The 17,676-nt window shown below is 36.5% G+C and overlaps 3 protein-coding genes across 8 annotated transcripts in view; all 3 read left to right on the forward strand.

Moving 5' to 3' along the window:
* Positions 1 to 2,541: 2,541 nt before the first annotated feature.
* LOC124216853 (uncharacterized) lies at positions 2,542 to 7,254 on the forward strand. 2 transcript variants are annotated; one of them, XM_046621901.2, is made up of 11 exons: positions 2,542 to 2,630; positions 3,506 to 3,548; positions 3,769 to 3,986; positions 4,854 to 5,064; positions 5,129 to 5,403; positions 5,514 to 5,637; positions 5,715 to 5,932; positions 6,030 to 6,180; positions 6,275 to 6,493; positions 6,601 to 6,985; positions 7,058 to 7,254. In XM_046621901.2, coding segments are annotated over exons 1-11 (1,932 nt in total). In that variant the 5' UTR covers positions 2,542 to 2,543; the 3' UTR covers positions 7,059 to 7,254. The 2 variants fall into 2 exon arrangements, with proteins under 2 accessions (XP_046477857.1, XP_046477856.1); XM_046621900.2 differs by having other exon boundaries at positions 6,601 to 7,254.
* Positions 7,255 to 13,436: 6,182 nt separating this feature from the next.
* Positions 13,437 to 16,625, forward strand: twr (signal peptidase complex catalytic subunit SEC11 homolog C twr). The gene is made up of 4 exons (XM_046624069.2): positions 13,437 to 13,606; positions 13,731 to 13,840; positions 14,748 to 14,897; positions 14,988 to 16,625. The coding sequence occupies exons 1-4, from the start codon at positions 13,559 to 13,561 to the stop codon at positions 15,220 to 15,222; spliced, it is 543 nt and encodes a 180-aa protein (XP_046480025.1). The 5' UTR covers positions 13,437 to 13,558; the 3' UTR covers positions 15,223 to 16,625.
* A 651-nt stretch (positions 16,626 to 17,276) lies between these two features.
* The window catches only part of Orc2 (origin recognition complex subunit 2), a 142,258-nt gene continuing 141,858 nt past the window's right edge, over positions 17,277 to 17,676 (forward strand). For 3 of the 5 annotated variants that reach the window (XM_046624063.2, XM_046624064.2, XM_069135777.1), the window contains exon 1: positions 17,277 to 17,458. In XM_046624063.2, the coding sequence (XP_046480019.1) occupies positions 17,377 to 17,458 (82 nt within the window). In that variant the 5' untranslated portion in view covers positions 17,277 to 17,376. Of the gene's footprint in view, positions 17,459 to 17,504; positions 17,645 to 17,676 lie in introns of those variants that run through there. The other 2 variants (XM_046624066.2, XM_046624065.2) reach the window with 1 other exon arrangement.

The raw sequence follows: 17,676 nt of genomic DNA on the forward strand, positions 1-17,676 counted from the left end.
CTTGCCAACCGTATACGATTTCAAGACATTTCATTTCGCCTGTTAATTAAACGTTTGACAAACATTTAATTCATACCTTGGACACCATGTTTAAATTAAAATTTAATCTTTTCAATCGTTTCCGCACCGTCGGCAAGTTCGTGTTTTGAGAAATGAACTAAGTTTTTTCATCCGGTTAATATCAAGATTCAAAAGTTATCAGTGATATCGTACAATAAGATTTCAAATTTTAGGGGTCGATGATAACGAATCTGAAATCAGATCTTGAAAATGATCTTTTCTGTATTATACCAGGAATTTCGTGTGTGAAGTCTATCATTTTTTCCAACGTTTTCTTAGATTATTTTATAACCAATTGGAGTTTTTTAGTCATTCATTGTCACACTGCAGCCCACATGGAGGAAGAAATGGCGGTAGTGACCCAGTTTGGAGTCAACAGCGAAATGATCGACCGTACGAGCGGTTTTCCCACATGTAGAAATTTCGATAATATTACAAGCTAGCTGATTGTGAGAATTCAATTACAGATTCGTAAGTTGTATTCCCGCATGCCTGCACATGAGTTCCAGAAATTTTTGCAGGAGTTCAATTTTGACTTCTTACCATTTTCTTTTTCTTACGAGTAATTCTGTTCGTAAGCTTTTGAATCGTACAGAAATACATAATCTTTCTGTATTTTTTAAGAAAATTTATTCACTTTAATTGAATACTTTCTGTTGAATCGCAAGTTCAATAGTATAGCTTTCCACTCGACGATGAAGATGTTTTTCCCTAAAATCACTATTCTTGGCAAAGAATGAACGTAAAGCAATGGGAATAATGACTATTCTGTGGTATCTTTGATCTCCGTTTTTGCAGACGCGGTCAAATACAGTCGGCCTATGATTATGTATATATTATTTTGATATAAAAATATGTGTGATTCACCGTCTAAAAGTAATTTATTGAGAGCATGAGTTTTCTACAGTATTCTGTAGTAGAACACAGTGCTTATACAGCTAATTGAAAACCATTATGATCGAATAAAAAATATTGCTATACTATATTGTATCCTATTGTTTATTTGCATGTATTTTTTTTTTTTTTTTTGTCACCTACTAGAGAAACTGCCAGACAACGCTATAATCGTTAGCAACATTTAATTCATCGCTAATTACAGTGTTCACTTTACATAACATCGATTTTTCTCTCGAAGCTTATCAATAACAACGACCTCGCATAAAAAACCTCTGAAAAGAGTGGCGATAAGTTTGATTAAATTCACCGAGTTTGAAAGGGAAGAAAAATTTATTTTCGTTGAATCGTAGATAAATCAACATCTGTGATTTAATCATCAGAATCTCTTGGCAGATAAAAAAAAATAACAACAAATCGAATCATGTGATGAAAATAAACGGAGAAATGCGAGAAAAAAAAAATGTTTTTAGTTCACCGTCACTGAACAAATTATTTGGGACTTCGAAGTTTTTTGATAATATTTGAGTGAAGATAAATTGTGCCAGGAGTGCGGTTGATAAGTTTCTTTCAACGATCAACTGTGAAATTTTTATTATGTAAGTATTCTCGGTTTTCAATTTAATGTAATTCCCGTGGTTTGTTGTCAAAAGATACTTGTAATTAAGATACATGTGAGTTACGATAATGATAAATTCAAGTATCTGTCGGAAGGATATTAAATGGGCATTAAATCTCAATTACCTGGATATGCAATGGATAGCGCGAAATAAAAAAAAGTCAAAACACGATCTTAACAGTCCAGATAATATGACGTGTGAATCACATCGTTGTAATTAGACTTTGCTACCTAACATTATACTCTCGATTTTAATTCCAATATTCTTATCATACGGCTTTGCAGTATAATCGAAATAATTATACCTACGGAATTTTTTGGATCACTGTGATCGCGCAACATTTAATAAGAATCGCATACCGATAAAGGCTATCTGCCCACAACACGTGTAAAAATTGGATACCGATACGATGTTTCCTATTGCAGAAATGTACAATTTTTCATCCACGTGATAAACGGGAAAAGTATACGATTTCTCAGAATTTCGAAGAAAAATATAAATATATCGACTACGTTGACGTCGATATTGGTTTTGAGATGGACAAAACTACCACGAAAGTAAGATTCCGATTTGGAGGTGTGAAAATTTTATCAAAAACGAATATTGGACACTAACAAACTTGAACTTGGAGCACAGTTTGAATGATTTTAATTTGGTTCTTGTCTAGTGACACGTGAGATTATTAGCATGCAACATCAGCCCGGGAACATATCGTGCGATCTAAACAATGAAACTTGTAATTTTTGTAAATATCAGGTGGCCGGCGTACTGATCTTATTCTTAGATCCTCGAGTTCCACCTTGCATCGCATGTATAGGTATGTGATATAATAACCAATGCAGTGTACCGATAAGATGGAATCGCTAGAGATAGTATGTATTAGGTTTTTTTTCGAAAGATCGATGCAGGTTACGGGTAGTTTATATAAGATCGGTTCCAGTAAAATCCTCAGTTCAACGAGCGACAAAGATGTGGCACCTCTTCCACTGGGCGGTTTGGGCCCTCTTCACGGCCCATGGAACGAGGGCGTTTCAGTCCTTCAGGCTTGCCGCTATGGTAAATAATTGAAAAAAGGCTTGGGATTAAGGTATTATTGGACGGATATTCCCGATCAAAAGTGAGTCTCGGTGTAAATATTGAACACTTCGCGATGAGATGCAAATCTGAAAAAAGTAAATCATAACCAAGTTGATAAGATACTAAGTATTTAATAATAATAATACCGAAAAGTTGATGATGTATTGTTTAAACAAAAATTTGTCCAACAAATCTCTAGCGAAATTTTTTTTATTTCATATGAAATGGATTCACTGATTTTCCTGAATACCTACGAATTCGATTCGATATTGAAAATTCGTTTTCGAGACTTTTTCACAGGTTTTCGTAAATGGTTGTATATTACACTGAAGAAGTTTTAGAGGCCTGGAACGAATAGTTTCGAATTTTGGAAAACGGAATTATTCAAAATCGCCAAAAACTCCAAAAAATTCATAGGTATTCAGAAAAAATCAATGAATTCGTTTTATACGAAATTAAAAAAAATTCACTAGAGATCTGATACACAAATTTTTGTTTAAACAATTTATCAACAGTTTTTTGGTATTATTATTCAAAAGGAATTATCTTATTAACTCGGTTACAATTTATTTCTGTCGGATTTCAATCTTATCGCGAAGTGTTCAATATTCTTACCGAGAATCACTTTTGATTGGGAATATCCAATAATACCTTAACAGTCAATAACAAAACAAAATTAACCCGATCCTAAATCGATTAGCACATCATATTTTCTTAAAATTATATATTTTACTTTATGTTCGATTTTGTTTTGATAGTTTACTTTTTCGCTTGCTTAAACAAATTTAATGTTGTATTACACTTTGTATCATCTTGTATTATTCATTTAATTTTCTTTTGCATTCATTATCCAGACTCGAGGATTCGACTTTAACAACACCGATGCCGAAGTGCTGGGTGAGTGACTAACATTAAGATATCGTGAGGACCGTTTATTCTGTCCTTCAGATTCAGCGAAACAGCAAACACGCGTAGGGTTAATTCGCACGCTCACGCAGGTATATTGTAGCGATAATATCAAAGCCAGTTGTCGGGCGATAAGAGACTGGTTAAGAGATTTTCAACAATGATCGGTATCCACTTCATAAAAAATTTATAGATAAATTTACTGATTAAGGTGGGGCATCGCACGAGTGCTACAGAACGTGCGTAGAAGGGGATGTACGAACTTGCGTCTACAGCTTCACCGTTCTCGAATATACCACGATGAGCTACCTCTGCGACAATTGCCCCTATGAAATCGAAGACTGCTACAATACGGGATGTGTAACTGCCGGCGGTCACGTTCGCGAAGTCATATTGGTGAACAACTTGCTGCCTGGACCCAGCATCCAGGTCTCTGGTCGAATACGTTTTCCACATCATTATATGGAGAGAATTTTCGAACAAAAAGCTGAACGGTTTTCGAGTGTATTCGGGTTTGCTTAATCTACTAACTTTCTACCTGAGAATCTGGTTCAAGAAAACCTTATTCCAGATTTTGGCTTATCACCTTGGACATAAGATGTTGTTCAGCGAAATTCTGAGATGGAGTTTTGTCGAACTAAATTTTGAGAGCCGGCGAATTGTTCTCACTTTTAGGAGCGTTTTATCGTTCTTCGAAATTGTACTCGAAAATGTAAGACTTGGGATGGCTTCTGAAAGTGATGAGATGAATGAATTGAGAGAAATTTCAGACTTGCTCGATTTTCATATAAACTTATTTGAGCAGGCTTTTGACATTGTTCATTCCGATACAAAACTCGAAGTCATGAAATTCGAGACAGTGGACCGATCTTAAAATGTAGTGTAGCGATATTTGTATGAAACTGTACTCCATGTTTTTGAGGTCATTGCTTGAACATTCGAGTATCTGCACAGGCTTTGAAGAAATGATACTTTTATCAGAATTGATCTTTTTTCTTAATTTTGGGCCACTGTCTTGTATTCAGGATTTCAAATTCCAAAATCTTCACGTCAAATTTCTAATTCGCTGCGAGAAACATATCGGTGGAGCAACTTTGAGATTGGATAGAGTCAAAAAATTACGGGGTGAAGTTTTTTTTATTTTTTTTTATTTTTGAACTTTGAAATTCTGAGCTATGACTCGTGATCAGCGACTCAAATGTCTCCCACGAAGGTTCTTCTTTTGGATATTCAGTTACAAAAAGTTCCAAAAGCTAGAAGCGCATCACGATTATTAATTTGCGAATGGCTTTCAAGGTATGCGAAGGTGACACCGTCCAAGTCAACCTGACGAACACATTAGCGACGAAAAGTACGACAATCCATTGGCATGGACTGCACCAAGTCGGTAGTCCGTACATGGACGGCACGCCGTATTTGACCCAGTGTCCAATTCTTCCTCATAACACCTTCCAGTACAACTTTACAGCACGACCAGCTGGAACCCACATATGGCATTCTCATAGCGGTGGGTAGTAGTCATCGATAAGGTTTTACATGATCACCAATGACTAATTGATGGTACGAATCAGGTTTCGAAGAAGCGGACGGACTCTATGGAAGCTTTATAGTACGCAGAGCTAACGATTCTCTAGCTGAATACTACGATTACGACCTAGCCGAACACGTGATGGCTGTTTGGCACTGGTACTACGAACCCACAGGCTCGGTACTGAGGAGTGCACTTCATAGATCCGCTGATGTGGTTGGTTACAGTCTGACGGTCAATGGCTTGGCCTCTACCGTTGAGTACGAAAAGGATGGTGTCGTTTACATGACGCCTAGGGCTGATTTCACCGTGACTCAGGTGCTTCGCGCTGATCTTTTTTTTTATGCTTTCCGCAATTTTGACTATACTGAGTACAATACCTATCGTTGCTGTACAATGACGTACTAATCTGACCGAAATGTCTTCAGGGTTACAAGTATAGGTTCAGGCTGATGTACAACAGCGCTGTTTACTGTCCAATTCAAGTATCCATAGACAATCACACGCTGTTAGTAATTGCGTCGGAGGCTGGAACGTTCGAGCCTGTCGAAGGTACGCATTTGTCGATCTAATGAGAACAGTAATGTAAGTTTGTAAAACTCTCTTCATCTTACACGGGTCGTGTGCAGTTGATTCGCTGATCATCAACGCTGGAGAACGGTACGATTTCGTCCTGACTGCTGATCAGTCAGTTGATAATTACTGGATAAGGTACCGAGGCCTTGGCGACTGCGTTTCCACAAGTCTCTCAGTCACCTCGGAGGCTATCCTTCGTTACAGCGGATCGAACGAAACGGCAAATCCGTCGGGAACGATCGATTACGACGACGGCAACAGATCCGGAGCCGTGAGTAGACCAAGATTTTGCCAATAGAAAGACATATTTTATTATTATCAGCGACCCTAAACTTGCATATAATGACTCGACGATTTCATTTACGCAGCTGTTGAACCCGGTACAAGTAGCCAATGAGACCTACTCGAACAACAGCTTGATTTATCTGGTGGACCTGAACAGCACTTTGGAAAGACAGCCCAACGTGTCTGGAACACCCGACAACATAATTTACCTGCATTATACTTACAATTACTACTGTGAGTGGCTTGTAGATGAAGCGAAATATATCTTGGGTCTTTTTCCTAGACTGGAGCTAGTAGTTAGGATTTTTTACGTTTCCAATCGTTTCAGACAACTTTAGTTGGCCAGGACCGTACCCTCAAATAAACGGTATGACTTTCGAATACCCATCCATCGCACTTCTCACTCAATACAATGAGATAACAGACGACATGTACTGCACGGAGGAGGACGACAGCGCCAAGGAATGCATCAGTGGCTTCTGCTCCTGTGCATTACTCTATTCTGTAGACACAGGGAGTCTAGTTGAAATCGTCATTGTGGATTTGGGTGAGTATTTCGCGTTGTGTTTTCAGTTGCAAGGAAGACCAGTGCACGCAATGGCGACCAATATCTATTTCTCGGCAGGGATTGGGTATTATGACCGATTGTTTCAGGATTGGATAGGTTTGACGATCATCCAATGCACTTGCATGGTCATGCGTTCCAAGTTGTCGCCATGGAAGCTATAGGGGAGAATATCACCGTGGAGGAAGTGATCAGCAGAAATGAGGCCGGACTGATCGATAAGAAGCTGGATCTGGCTCCGGTCAAAGACAACATCGGCGTGCCAGCCCAAGGTTTTGCAGTTTTACGGTTCGTCGCGAACAACCCTGGATTCTGGTTCTTCCATTGTCACGTCTCGAATCATGCTGAGATGGGTATGGGGGTCGTGATCAAGGTCGGGGACTACAGCGAGATGATTCAACCTCCGGACAGTTTTCCAAAATGTAGAAACTGGAACATGAATTCCACAACTTCCAGCTCATCGTCGTCCTCGTGGTATTCAATTGTGCATATGTCCAACGGGGGTCGTACGATGCTTGGGATACACATATTTATCTTCATTTTCAGATACGTTGATCCACTGACTTAATTCTTCGAGTACACAAGAATCACCACGCACAAAAATTCTACATACACAACACTGAACATATCAACATTTCGCGTACAAAACACAGTATGTATTGTGATAAGATTTAACTGACTGTGACGTATTCTGTGATAGCTGGGAGTATCACATATTGAGATTGTTGTATCTTGAGAATAAAAAAGAAAGAAAAATGTTACACAATTTTCTTTTTCACTCTAATAACACGGTCATGATTGGTTATCAGTGATTTTACACAGTATCTATATGGTGCCCGCAAATGTTTATTGTCACGGTCGGATTTACTCGTATAATTTATCACTTCGTTAAGTAAGAATTATCTTCCTTGTGGTGCAAGACAAGAGAAAACGAAGAAATGTATCCATAATTTTTATCTAATCCTTTCATCTGCTTTTTAGCATATAAATTCAGGAGTACATTTGAATCCTGAATACGGAATTCATAGATTACCTACCGTACAGAACTGGAAACACCTTTCACGTGTTCTGTCAAGAATATTTTGTAGCTATGCGATGTAACGATAAATGTTGCAAATTTCAAGAATATTTACCACGATCCGATAATCCTAAACTACGTTGGACTATATTTGTGCTTACATAATTGCACCAGAGTGGTCGTATAGCAAAATAGACGAAGTCTCCCTATGGGCAGGCAATTGTAGCTACTTTCTTTCACCAGAATTGCCAGTTGACAGGTGTTCGGACATTGTTTAGACAACGCAAACAAAATGTACTCATACACGTTGTAGCACGCGTAAAATGAGCAATTACATTTTTATCGAATGATATAATTTGAGTGTAGATAAGTAATGTGACGTAACCGGCTTTTACCCAAGCTGTTACGTATTGTTTGGAGGTTTACAATGTATCTGAAAATCTGAAGTTAATATTTCGTTTGATCGAACACTCTGTCTTTGTCAGGGTAATTGTAAAAAATAGGTAAATTGCTCGGAACCAGAAAGTAATATGATCAGTATGATAATTAATATTTTAAACCATCATGAAAAATATTAAATAAACACCAACGACGAGATTCTTCGTCCTACACTTCTCGATTTTTGTTCCCACGAATCAAGCGTGGCTTGAAAACGCCGTGCTTATTCTGAGAATCGAAGAGTATTAAGTGGGCGCGATAAAAGCGCGGTCAAATTTGAAATCTTCATTATTCGTAACAGCATTAAATAACCGTAATTTTCGCATTTTACTTACAGATTGAAAGATCTATTTATGGAATTTATTTTTGGGTAAGAAAGCGTAATTGATTAATTAAAAAATGTATGATAAACTTAAAGCCATACGGGGTCAAAGGATTGTTTGGATCAATAAAGGTTTTTTACAGGTGCCGAAGAGAATATTTTACTTGAGGCGTTGACTGAAGATACATAAAGATTGCTAGTTTTATGGGGCTTTTCGTAATCAAAAATGGCCGATATAAACTGATCTTACCATCGCTCACCACGTGTACCCAGATAATACAGAGTCGAATATTATTATGCCTATGGAATGACGAAAGGGAATACACTAAAATTTTCATATAACCCCGTATAGACTTTTCAACTACGCAAATTCATTTGAGTCAAGTTCGACAATGTCCAACAAACTCCATCGGATTAAGAAAAATAATGTTATCTAAATAGATGCAAAATAAACATGCACCTGTTTTCTGTTAACAGAGTTAGCAACCTATTGTTGATGCAAAGGATGGGGGACATAGTCGAAGAAGTTAATCGAAAGATAGAGATATATAGTTATTCCAATATGTACCTTATGTAATTTCTGTACATACCTGTTTAATACTTAACTCGTACCGTTAACCGAAGATAATAATATGTATCTTCAGTCAATGATCATAACTTCATTTCAAAAGAACATGCAGCTGACACATAAAAATAATTTCTTAACTGACGTTAGATTTCCGTGGTTTTTTAGAAATGCAGTTTATTTGCAGTGGAAAACCCAGACCTTTCTACAGAAAAATACTACTAGTGAATATTTTTTGTAAATTAAGTACGATTATTACTAATGTTTGAGTAACAAACCCCGATGAACCTCAGGCAATCATTATTACAAAAGTGATTAAAAAAAAATTTAGAGATGATCAAGGTTCGTTTTTTCAACTTCTACTCATATTACTTGGCTACATTGCGACTCTGTCCGCTGATCCCCAAACACAAGAATGTTCAGAAATTTATTATCAAGTGGCCCAGATTATAATTAGTCATATTTGTCCACTTTATTATACATTTATGGCAGTGCCCGTGTTGATTTTTAGGAATTTCGAGTTTGAGAATATGTATTCCCGAGGATGAAACTGTGTAATAATACTATCTACAGGGTATCAGAAACTAATATCTGATATCATCCAAACATGAATTTTCCGGATTTTTTATCATCAATTATCTATGATATCTCTGTCAAAAAAATACAGATGGAAGGTTGTAGGATCCTTCGGAAGTTACAAGAGTGTTCTGCTTCCAACAAAAATTTTTCCACTCAAACAGCTATATTTTTTATTCCAACTGATTTGTGATTTGCGTTCTTGACGGATCACTTTGCTTCTGTCGAAAGTAATAAATTTATATGTATAATATGACAAAACATTTCTTTAGTGATTTTTAATCGAGTCTAAAATCAATTAATAATATTATAAGATGCAACTTATGATGTTAGTTGCTTTTCTTTTTATGTGTGTGAATGTAATGATTTTTTCAAAAAAGTATTTGACAGTAGATTCGATTAAAAAATCTAGAAATCAAGCGGGCACATAAATTTATCATAAAAATTTTTAAATAATCTTCTACAATATAGATTCAAAAGCGAAGATGGGAGTTAATTTCTTACTGTATTCGATCTTGTACAATGAGTCTTTTAGACGGATCACCCGTGATCTCGAATGTACAAAATTTTAACATCGTGCCTTTTGTCATTTTTAGTAGTAAGTTTTGAACAGGCTTCGTTTTTTTGTTCTTTATCGCGTGTCACGTGTTTTATTGTAACAACTTGTGTCGATTGCGAAACGTCAAGCGGGGGAGAAAAATGTTGGAATTGCCAAGCTCTAAATTGCCAAAGGTATGTGCACCTTGCTGACTTTAATTAAGAAATGAATTTTATCAAAAAGAAAAATGTATTTACGTGAAATTCACTCTGACTAAACTAGAGAAATCCGAAGGTATTACGATTCCACATGCGTTACACATTATTGAAGCATGAATTTTATTGACATCGATTTAAATTTACGCAAAAATAAAATTGTCATTTGAAAAACTACAATATGTTAGTACTTGGCCGATGAAAATAAGTTCACTTATGCTCGTTTCTACACCACCGCAAGCGGTAGAGCACCCGGAGTGTTTTTTTTTTTTTACGTGGTATCCCCAGTAGGCCTACTCCACGGAGAATAGTAGCAAGATCGATCTTAAGTTCTTCGAAAAATTACAGTGGACTTTTTCTCACATATTAATTATGGTAAATTGTTTTGCCCAATGAATTTGTATTAACGTATATTCGCAGTTTGTTCAAAATTTTTCAGTTCATATGACCGGTTGACTATTTACTATCGATGAAAGATGACTATTTTATTTATAAATGAAAGATGGTTGTTTTAATTATGAATGAAGGGTGATTGTTTTTATCTTATAGGCGAACGTTGATTGACTTTGAATGTTCGCGCACGGGTTTTTTTCCTATAAGGTATGAGATAATCACTAAAATGGAGAACCAGGCGAATACGTGACACAATCAACAACTAAACCAAGATCGAAAACACGAATCGCTGTAAGACGTTGGCATTTACCTATCGGAAGACGATGCAGAACTCTTTGAAGAAATGGAAACAAATCGGATCAGAATAAGCACAACCACCAAAATACGACAGAGCTCTATACATCTACAGTGAAATACAAACCGAACATGATCTATAAGCGACTCGATAAACAGCCTCTGATATCGGGAGGGAGGATGGAAGGCATGCATTATTGTGTGGCGTGACGGTCGGCGGTCCTCTTCGACGCGAAGTCTTCGAGCTCAGCATCTCTCCCCATCTAGCGTACCACGGCACGCGATAGATGGTCCAGAGATGCGTTTTGCCCATTCGGACGATCACAGACATTAATTGAATGGAACAATGATCGGTAATGACTAAATAATTGAATTGAATAACGATTGAAAAATGGTTGCAGAGTGACAAAAGGCAATTAAATCTCGTTAATATTCAAATGCTTGCAAATGGTCGACAGACTTGAGTACGGAGTTTTTTGGGGAAAATATTTCTGTGATCGTTTGACGCTGTGGTTTACAAAAGTTAGGAACATCACGGTACATCGCGACCTTCCTACCCTTGCCTGTTTTCCAACGGAACCACCCAACGGAAAAGAGAGACTCACACACACATGCATAAACCGCGCGACGAATCCCAAAACGTCCACCTACCTACCCGGTTACCTATATTCGATCTAAACGATTCTGCATTTTTTCCAACACACATCATTCTTCGTCATTTGCGCCGTGGTCACTGACTTACATTTTCGTTGGTTACCTCTTGGGAGCAAAATGTTTTTGTATCATAGTCTGCCTACTCAGAATACAGTATCGCGATTGCATCCCGCTAAATCTAATATTGTATGTACAATTTTAGCAAATGTTGGCAGACTGTAGATACATTAACCTTTTGTAAAATTGATTAAAAACATCCTGTATGCCAATTAGCATTTTTCTAAGTGAGCTAAGCCTGCTGTTGATCAATACTTATTGGATGTTAAATGATTAAACATGATATATAATATAAGATGTAATTTTATTACGTTACGTTATGCCAGACTTTGGAATTTTATCGATGTAACAATAATGTGAATAATTGAATACGTTCTTACCTCAGGTGAACCCACCACTTAAACGGTATCATCAAAAAATTCAATCGTAGATTATTACATCAGTTACGAAACACAATTCGAACTTGTAAGTGCCGGGTAAGCGATGGTTGCCTGTCGCGATACTCATTCCACTCTTAGCAACGTGTAAAATTTCTAACTTGAAGTAAGCTACGGTAAATTTAATTGCGAAAAAAAAAATTATTCTACTGAAAGTCAAGCACGTTGCGATCGTGAATGAGCCTATCCATGCAGCTAAGAAATCGAAGATTTGTGTAACAATTGTTACCGCCACGCCACGTGAGAGGAATCCCAGGGAAATACCCGTAACCCAACACATGCGAACTCACAAACGCTGCCGAGAAATGAAAAAGTTTCTCGGAAGTCTCTGCTTAAGTCTGTGAAGAACAAGACACTTGAATTAATTTAGCAAATTAGCTTTTCAGTCTTCAAATCAATTGTTACTTTTGTCTAGTTTCATATTTATGCATTACATGTTATGCAAGAACAAAAGTTCGGCTTTAAATGTACCACCTCGAATTATCAATTAGTAATTAAAACAAGTATAGTTACCTCGACTCTGGGCTGCTCCACATTTTTACATGTGGTAGTTTTTGTAGCATCTCAGGTTTAATGTTCAAGCAGCGCACTTTTCACATAATTCAAAATCCAAAAACCCGCACCGCAATATCACTTGATTCTACACTCATTTTTTGTGCTGTAGCTGTCTGTTTGAACCGACTGAGTAAACTTCCTAAAAATGCAACTGCGCATTTGCCATAAATCAGCCAGAAAAATAATAAAATGGACGCTCGACGCATAGAGACAAAAATAGAATTCACCGAAATCTGAGTTGCACAAAAAAATGAAAACGCGGGACACGAAATTGATCTTCGACGTTCGCAGGATGTTTTTACTTCAGTAATACGGTTTTTCTTTAGGCTACACGCTGCTCCTCGTGCATTATTCACAGACGATTATGGTGGAAATACACTGATCGAACAACGCGGTCTGAATGTTGAACTGATATTGAGAGCGCGTAACCTCGCTTCGATTGCTCGGAAGGACTGATTGCGACTGATGCCGCACGACGCTCAGAAGAGATTTAAGTCAGTTTTCTGAAGGACGGAACATAATAATTCTCCCGCCCTCTCAGTCGCTCTTTCCGAAAGAGAGGAACATATTAAGACGAGTATTCCTCTCTTTCTACGGTAACCAATCCCGAGCGTGCGAGACAGAAGAAGGTACTCATCTTACTATTCCCCTCTCGGTGCCGTTTTCCACACATGAAAGGGTATACCAGGCCTCCTCCATGGTATATGCTCTAAGCCCCAAATCCGGCCCAGGCCCAACAAACTGTTACGAAAAATAACCCAGGGCTATCAGTGTGTAACGCCATGTAGGCAGTCTATAACAATCTCTATAGTCAATGGTCTGGTCGGTGCCACAGTCCACCAATTCGGGCGTTCCTTGTTCAAATGACGTGGTGGTAGTGGACTGGTGGATTGATTTGGTGCATGCCGGCAGGAGTTCATCGGGTGTGATAATTCACCGCGTTCTTGAAACGCTGTAAGAAATAGATTTAATAACGCCAGGCACGATGTTACAAAGCGTGTTCGACGATGTCAGGCGGATGAACAAACGTCAGGTAACAAAAACGGCAAACGTCTGCCCGAAAAACATTCACGCACATCGACAGTTGACATATGGCTCTGCGTGTGTACGTACTCCGACTGATCTGTCTAAAGCAATTCATTTCGTATTTGTTGCAGTTCCTCTATCAGGTACTGAGTTTTGGAATGATCGTATCATCAGCCCTCATGATATGGAAGGGCTTAATGGTTGTTACTGGAAGTGAAAGTCCCATCGTCGTCGTTTTGAGGTTTGCATCACCTAACCTAACCTAACCTCAATTTACCCTATATACATTTCATGAACAACCAACTTCATATAAGGGTTTGAGTCCATGTTTCTTCAACGAAAGTTAAGATTATTATCACCAACATATTTTCGCTTTGGTAACTGTAGTTTTACTAGAAATACCATGCTGCGAAGTAAAAGTGCTTGTATGAGGCAACGATAGAATTATTGTTATTTATTACATTAATATCCTTATCTGAACAGCAATCAATTTAAACCTCATGTATTCCTAAGTACGTGTTGTGTTCGCAGAAGGCTCAAAACTGTTAATTAATTGATGCAAACTGAGATGATTAGTAATAGCTCCATGTGTGTGGTATACAAGCCACTTATCTGACCTCTGCGTCATTCCATTCACGATAAACAATTTATCCTGTTCAACAAAAATTACTTTTTAACTTGTTTTGTAAGATAGCATTAAAACCAGCCTAAATCACAGCAAAGCTCGATTGCATTAGTGTTTCATATTTGCGCTAATGTGTACAGTAAACAAAATCAGTAAACTTGATTTTTGTATAATTTGCTAATGTTAAGACTGAAAAAATCAGTAATAAAGGCAAGAAATTACATTTTTACTGTAAAACCATTGGTTTATTGCTATTCGTGATCAGTGCAGACTTACAAAAACTTCATAATTCACTTCTCTTATGAAATAACGAGCAGAAGAATCTGATTTCTTCTTCCCAATCTAACATTGTGGGAGTAAAAAATTTTATGAAGATATTGAAATGAATCATAAGTACTTGACATGTTTTCTTGAAAATTCACCTAATTCCTATTAATTTTTAATCACAATGTCACACGAGATGAATGTAGAAAAATGTTTGTTTGAACATTGTGGTAACTGTTCTGATGTTTTGATACCTCAGCGGGAGCATGGAGCCTGCTTTCCATAGAGGGGACCTTTTATTCTTAACCAATTATCAGGACGAACCAGTACGTGTTGGAGAAATCGTTGTATTTAAAGTCGAGGGTCGTGACATTCCCATTGTACACAGGGTGTTGAAATTGCATGAAAAGTAAGTTGACAAAAAAAAAGGAGGAATACATTTTCCAAAATTTCGAGTAATCATGATATGTATCAATTATATACTCTTTCCTGTTCTTAGGGTGAATAATACAGTGAAATTCTTAACAAAGGGAGACAACAACTCAGTTGACGACAGAGGCTTATATGCCCCTGGCCAGTTGTGGTTAACGCACAAAGACGTAGTGGGTAGAGCAAGGGGTTTCCTACCGTATGTTGGAATGGTCACTATATACATGAACGAGTATCCTAAGTTCAAATATTTTGTCCTAGCTTGTCTCGGATTGTATGTTTTGGTACACAGAGAATCAAACTAGCTAATAGAATTATTCATACACAAATTGTCATACATATATTTCATTAAAACGATTTATCAGTCACTGATAATTTACTGAAATAAAGAGATGTCAAGAAAATGAATTGTTAAGCTTGTGCTATCGAAAGATCGAAGGTTATGTATACTTTAGAAGTAATATACAAACAAATCGTTTCGTCTTAATCAATGAAATTCCTGAGAAAACGAGTTGTTAAAAACTAACAAATGATAAGTTTTATGTTTGATGCGCATATATTTCATAGCATGAGTTTTTGAATGAAAAGTTCAATGGTCAATGGACATTGAGTATCTGATACGTCACAATGGAACAGTATGAAGGATTGATGGATACAATGGAACAGTGTTCAGTTAGGTTTCAGATTCTCCGACGCTTAATATTTCTACTAACAAACTGTGAATGTTCATGAGGTATCTTCTTTTTTTGTCCTTTGTGATTTTGAATTCGCTGAGTATTTCGGTACGGATATTTTCTGTGGAATAAGAGATACAGTAATTCATTAAAGTAAAATATATTTGAAATACAGTGTTCAATATACTTATGAAATATATTCAATTTATAAATTTTATTCGTAGTCATTTTTATTTTAAGTTTACTTTTATGCATATTTTACGTCACGATCTATCTTTTTTAAGTAATATAATATTCATTTTACAAGGATTGTTCAGTTGGGTGAACAAAATTGATGTACATCTATTCGTTGCAAATTCTTGTACCTATGGAATCAATGTAGATATACATATTAGATTGCAGCATACTTTCCGAATTACTGTACTAGAATTGCATGATTATTTGAATATTTAGCTAGGGCAAATGGGATTAGTAAATTCTTGTATTCGGTATTTACTCAATACAAATGTTAAGAACTTTGTTAAATGACAAAGATATATATATATATGGTTGTGTTGGAATTTTACAACTTGAAATGTACACGTCTGCATTTTAACATTTAACAACCAAAAACAAATAAGCAGAATAGTGTTTAGCACATTCTATAAAAGTACATAATACAATGTTAAAAGTCGTGGAAGTCAAAATGACTGCACTAATATCTACATCACTGTAACAAATTTTGCAAAAATGATCTGTGTTTGAAGTTATCAAACTGGCATGTAAAGGATCTTCAGTTGATTGATTGTTCCATTTTTTATACTTTACAAAATTTTTTGACAATCATTATTGGTGATTGCAAGCGATGAGTCCTTTCGCGTTTAATTATTTATTAAAATCATACACAGGTATCGATCTCAGTTGAAAAGTGTCGGGAGTATATAATTGTCTTTTGAATTTGAATTTATGTAAGTGGTCTCTCTTTCTCTCTCTCTTTATTATTTTAATACCTACAACATCATGTATGTAATAAAATAATACTTGTAAATTAACAATCACGTTTATTAATTTACAACACCTATGTCATTCAATTTCATTTATAGACCCTGTTTAAAAAGAACATGTGTATAGATTTCTGGGAGTTTGCATTACGATAACGTTATGATGGTACATAACTTTGTACCTCATGTGAAAGATGGAATGAATCACAATAAAAACTTTATTTTTGAACAATCAATTGATGTATTTATTTGAAAATGAACATGATATAATTATTTTTAAAATTATTTCTTAGAACACCGTTGAATTAAAAATTACAATAAATGAGAAATATATTCTTAAAAACTTCCAACCTTTAATTCAATGTTTAAAAATACATGATTATTTCTTTTACTTAATATTTATACAGTTTGCGAAAAAATTACATACACATGTATTGGCAACGGGATTTTTGAAGTAAATTCAAGTAACGTCGTCAGAGAAATTCGAAAATTTACCAATCACTCGATGCAAACAAAAAAACGTCTCGCCTCGCGATTTGAATATGGCGCGTAGAGTTTACAAAATGGCGACGATCGGCCTCTTTTATTTGCAGTCCCTGCAACTAGAAACAGACCTGCACTGTGATTGGTGGCTTCTAGCCATCCCAACGATGTAATTGGCTCACAAGAAATATAGGCATGTACACGTTATTCCCGCTCTTATGTTATATCACGTGGTGTATCAGTGCTACCCTCATAAGCATTATTCATTTACCGACTCCGTCTGGAGCAGAAATTTGATTCTTCTGCAAACAAATATTTCCCGATGGCCGAACGCAGCATAAATTTGCGACGTTCTACCCGATTAAAAACACCTTCGAAGCAAGCAACAGAGGATTCTACAAAAGGTTTAATACGGGGAAACAGTCAATAATATATCTCAGCAACAAGCCAACGATTTAAATCAATTGTCAAACGTTCTGCCGTTTGTTATTGTTTTCAACACGTTGAACTACCGACTTAGTTCGGTTCATTTTCACAATATTGCTGCATGATTATAAGCGAAAATTATTTCGTCGATGCTGTTTTAAACTGTAAGATTAGACACGTGTTGAGAAAAGATGTA

Source organism: Neodiprion pinetum, chromosome 4, assembly GCF_021155775.2.
Source record: "Neodiprion pinetum isolate iyNeoPine1 chromosome 4, iyNeoPine1.2, whole genome shotgun sequence".
NCBI lineage: Eukaryota > Metazoa > Arthropoda > Insecta > Hymenoptera > Diprionidae > Neodiprion > Neodiprion pinetum.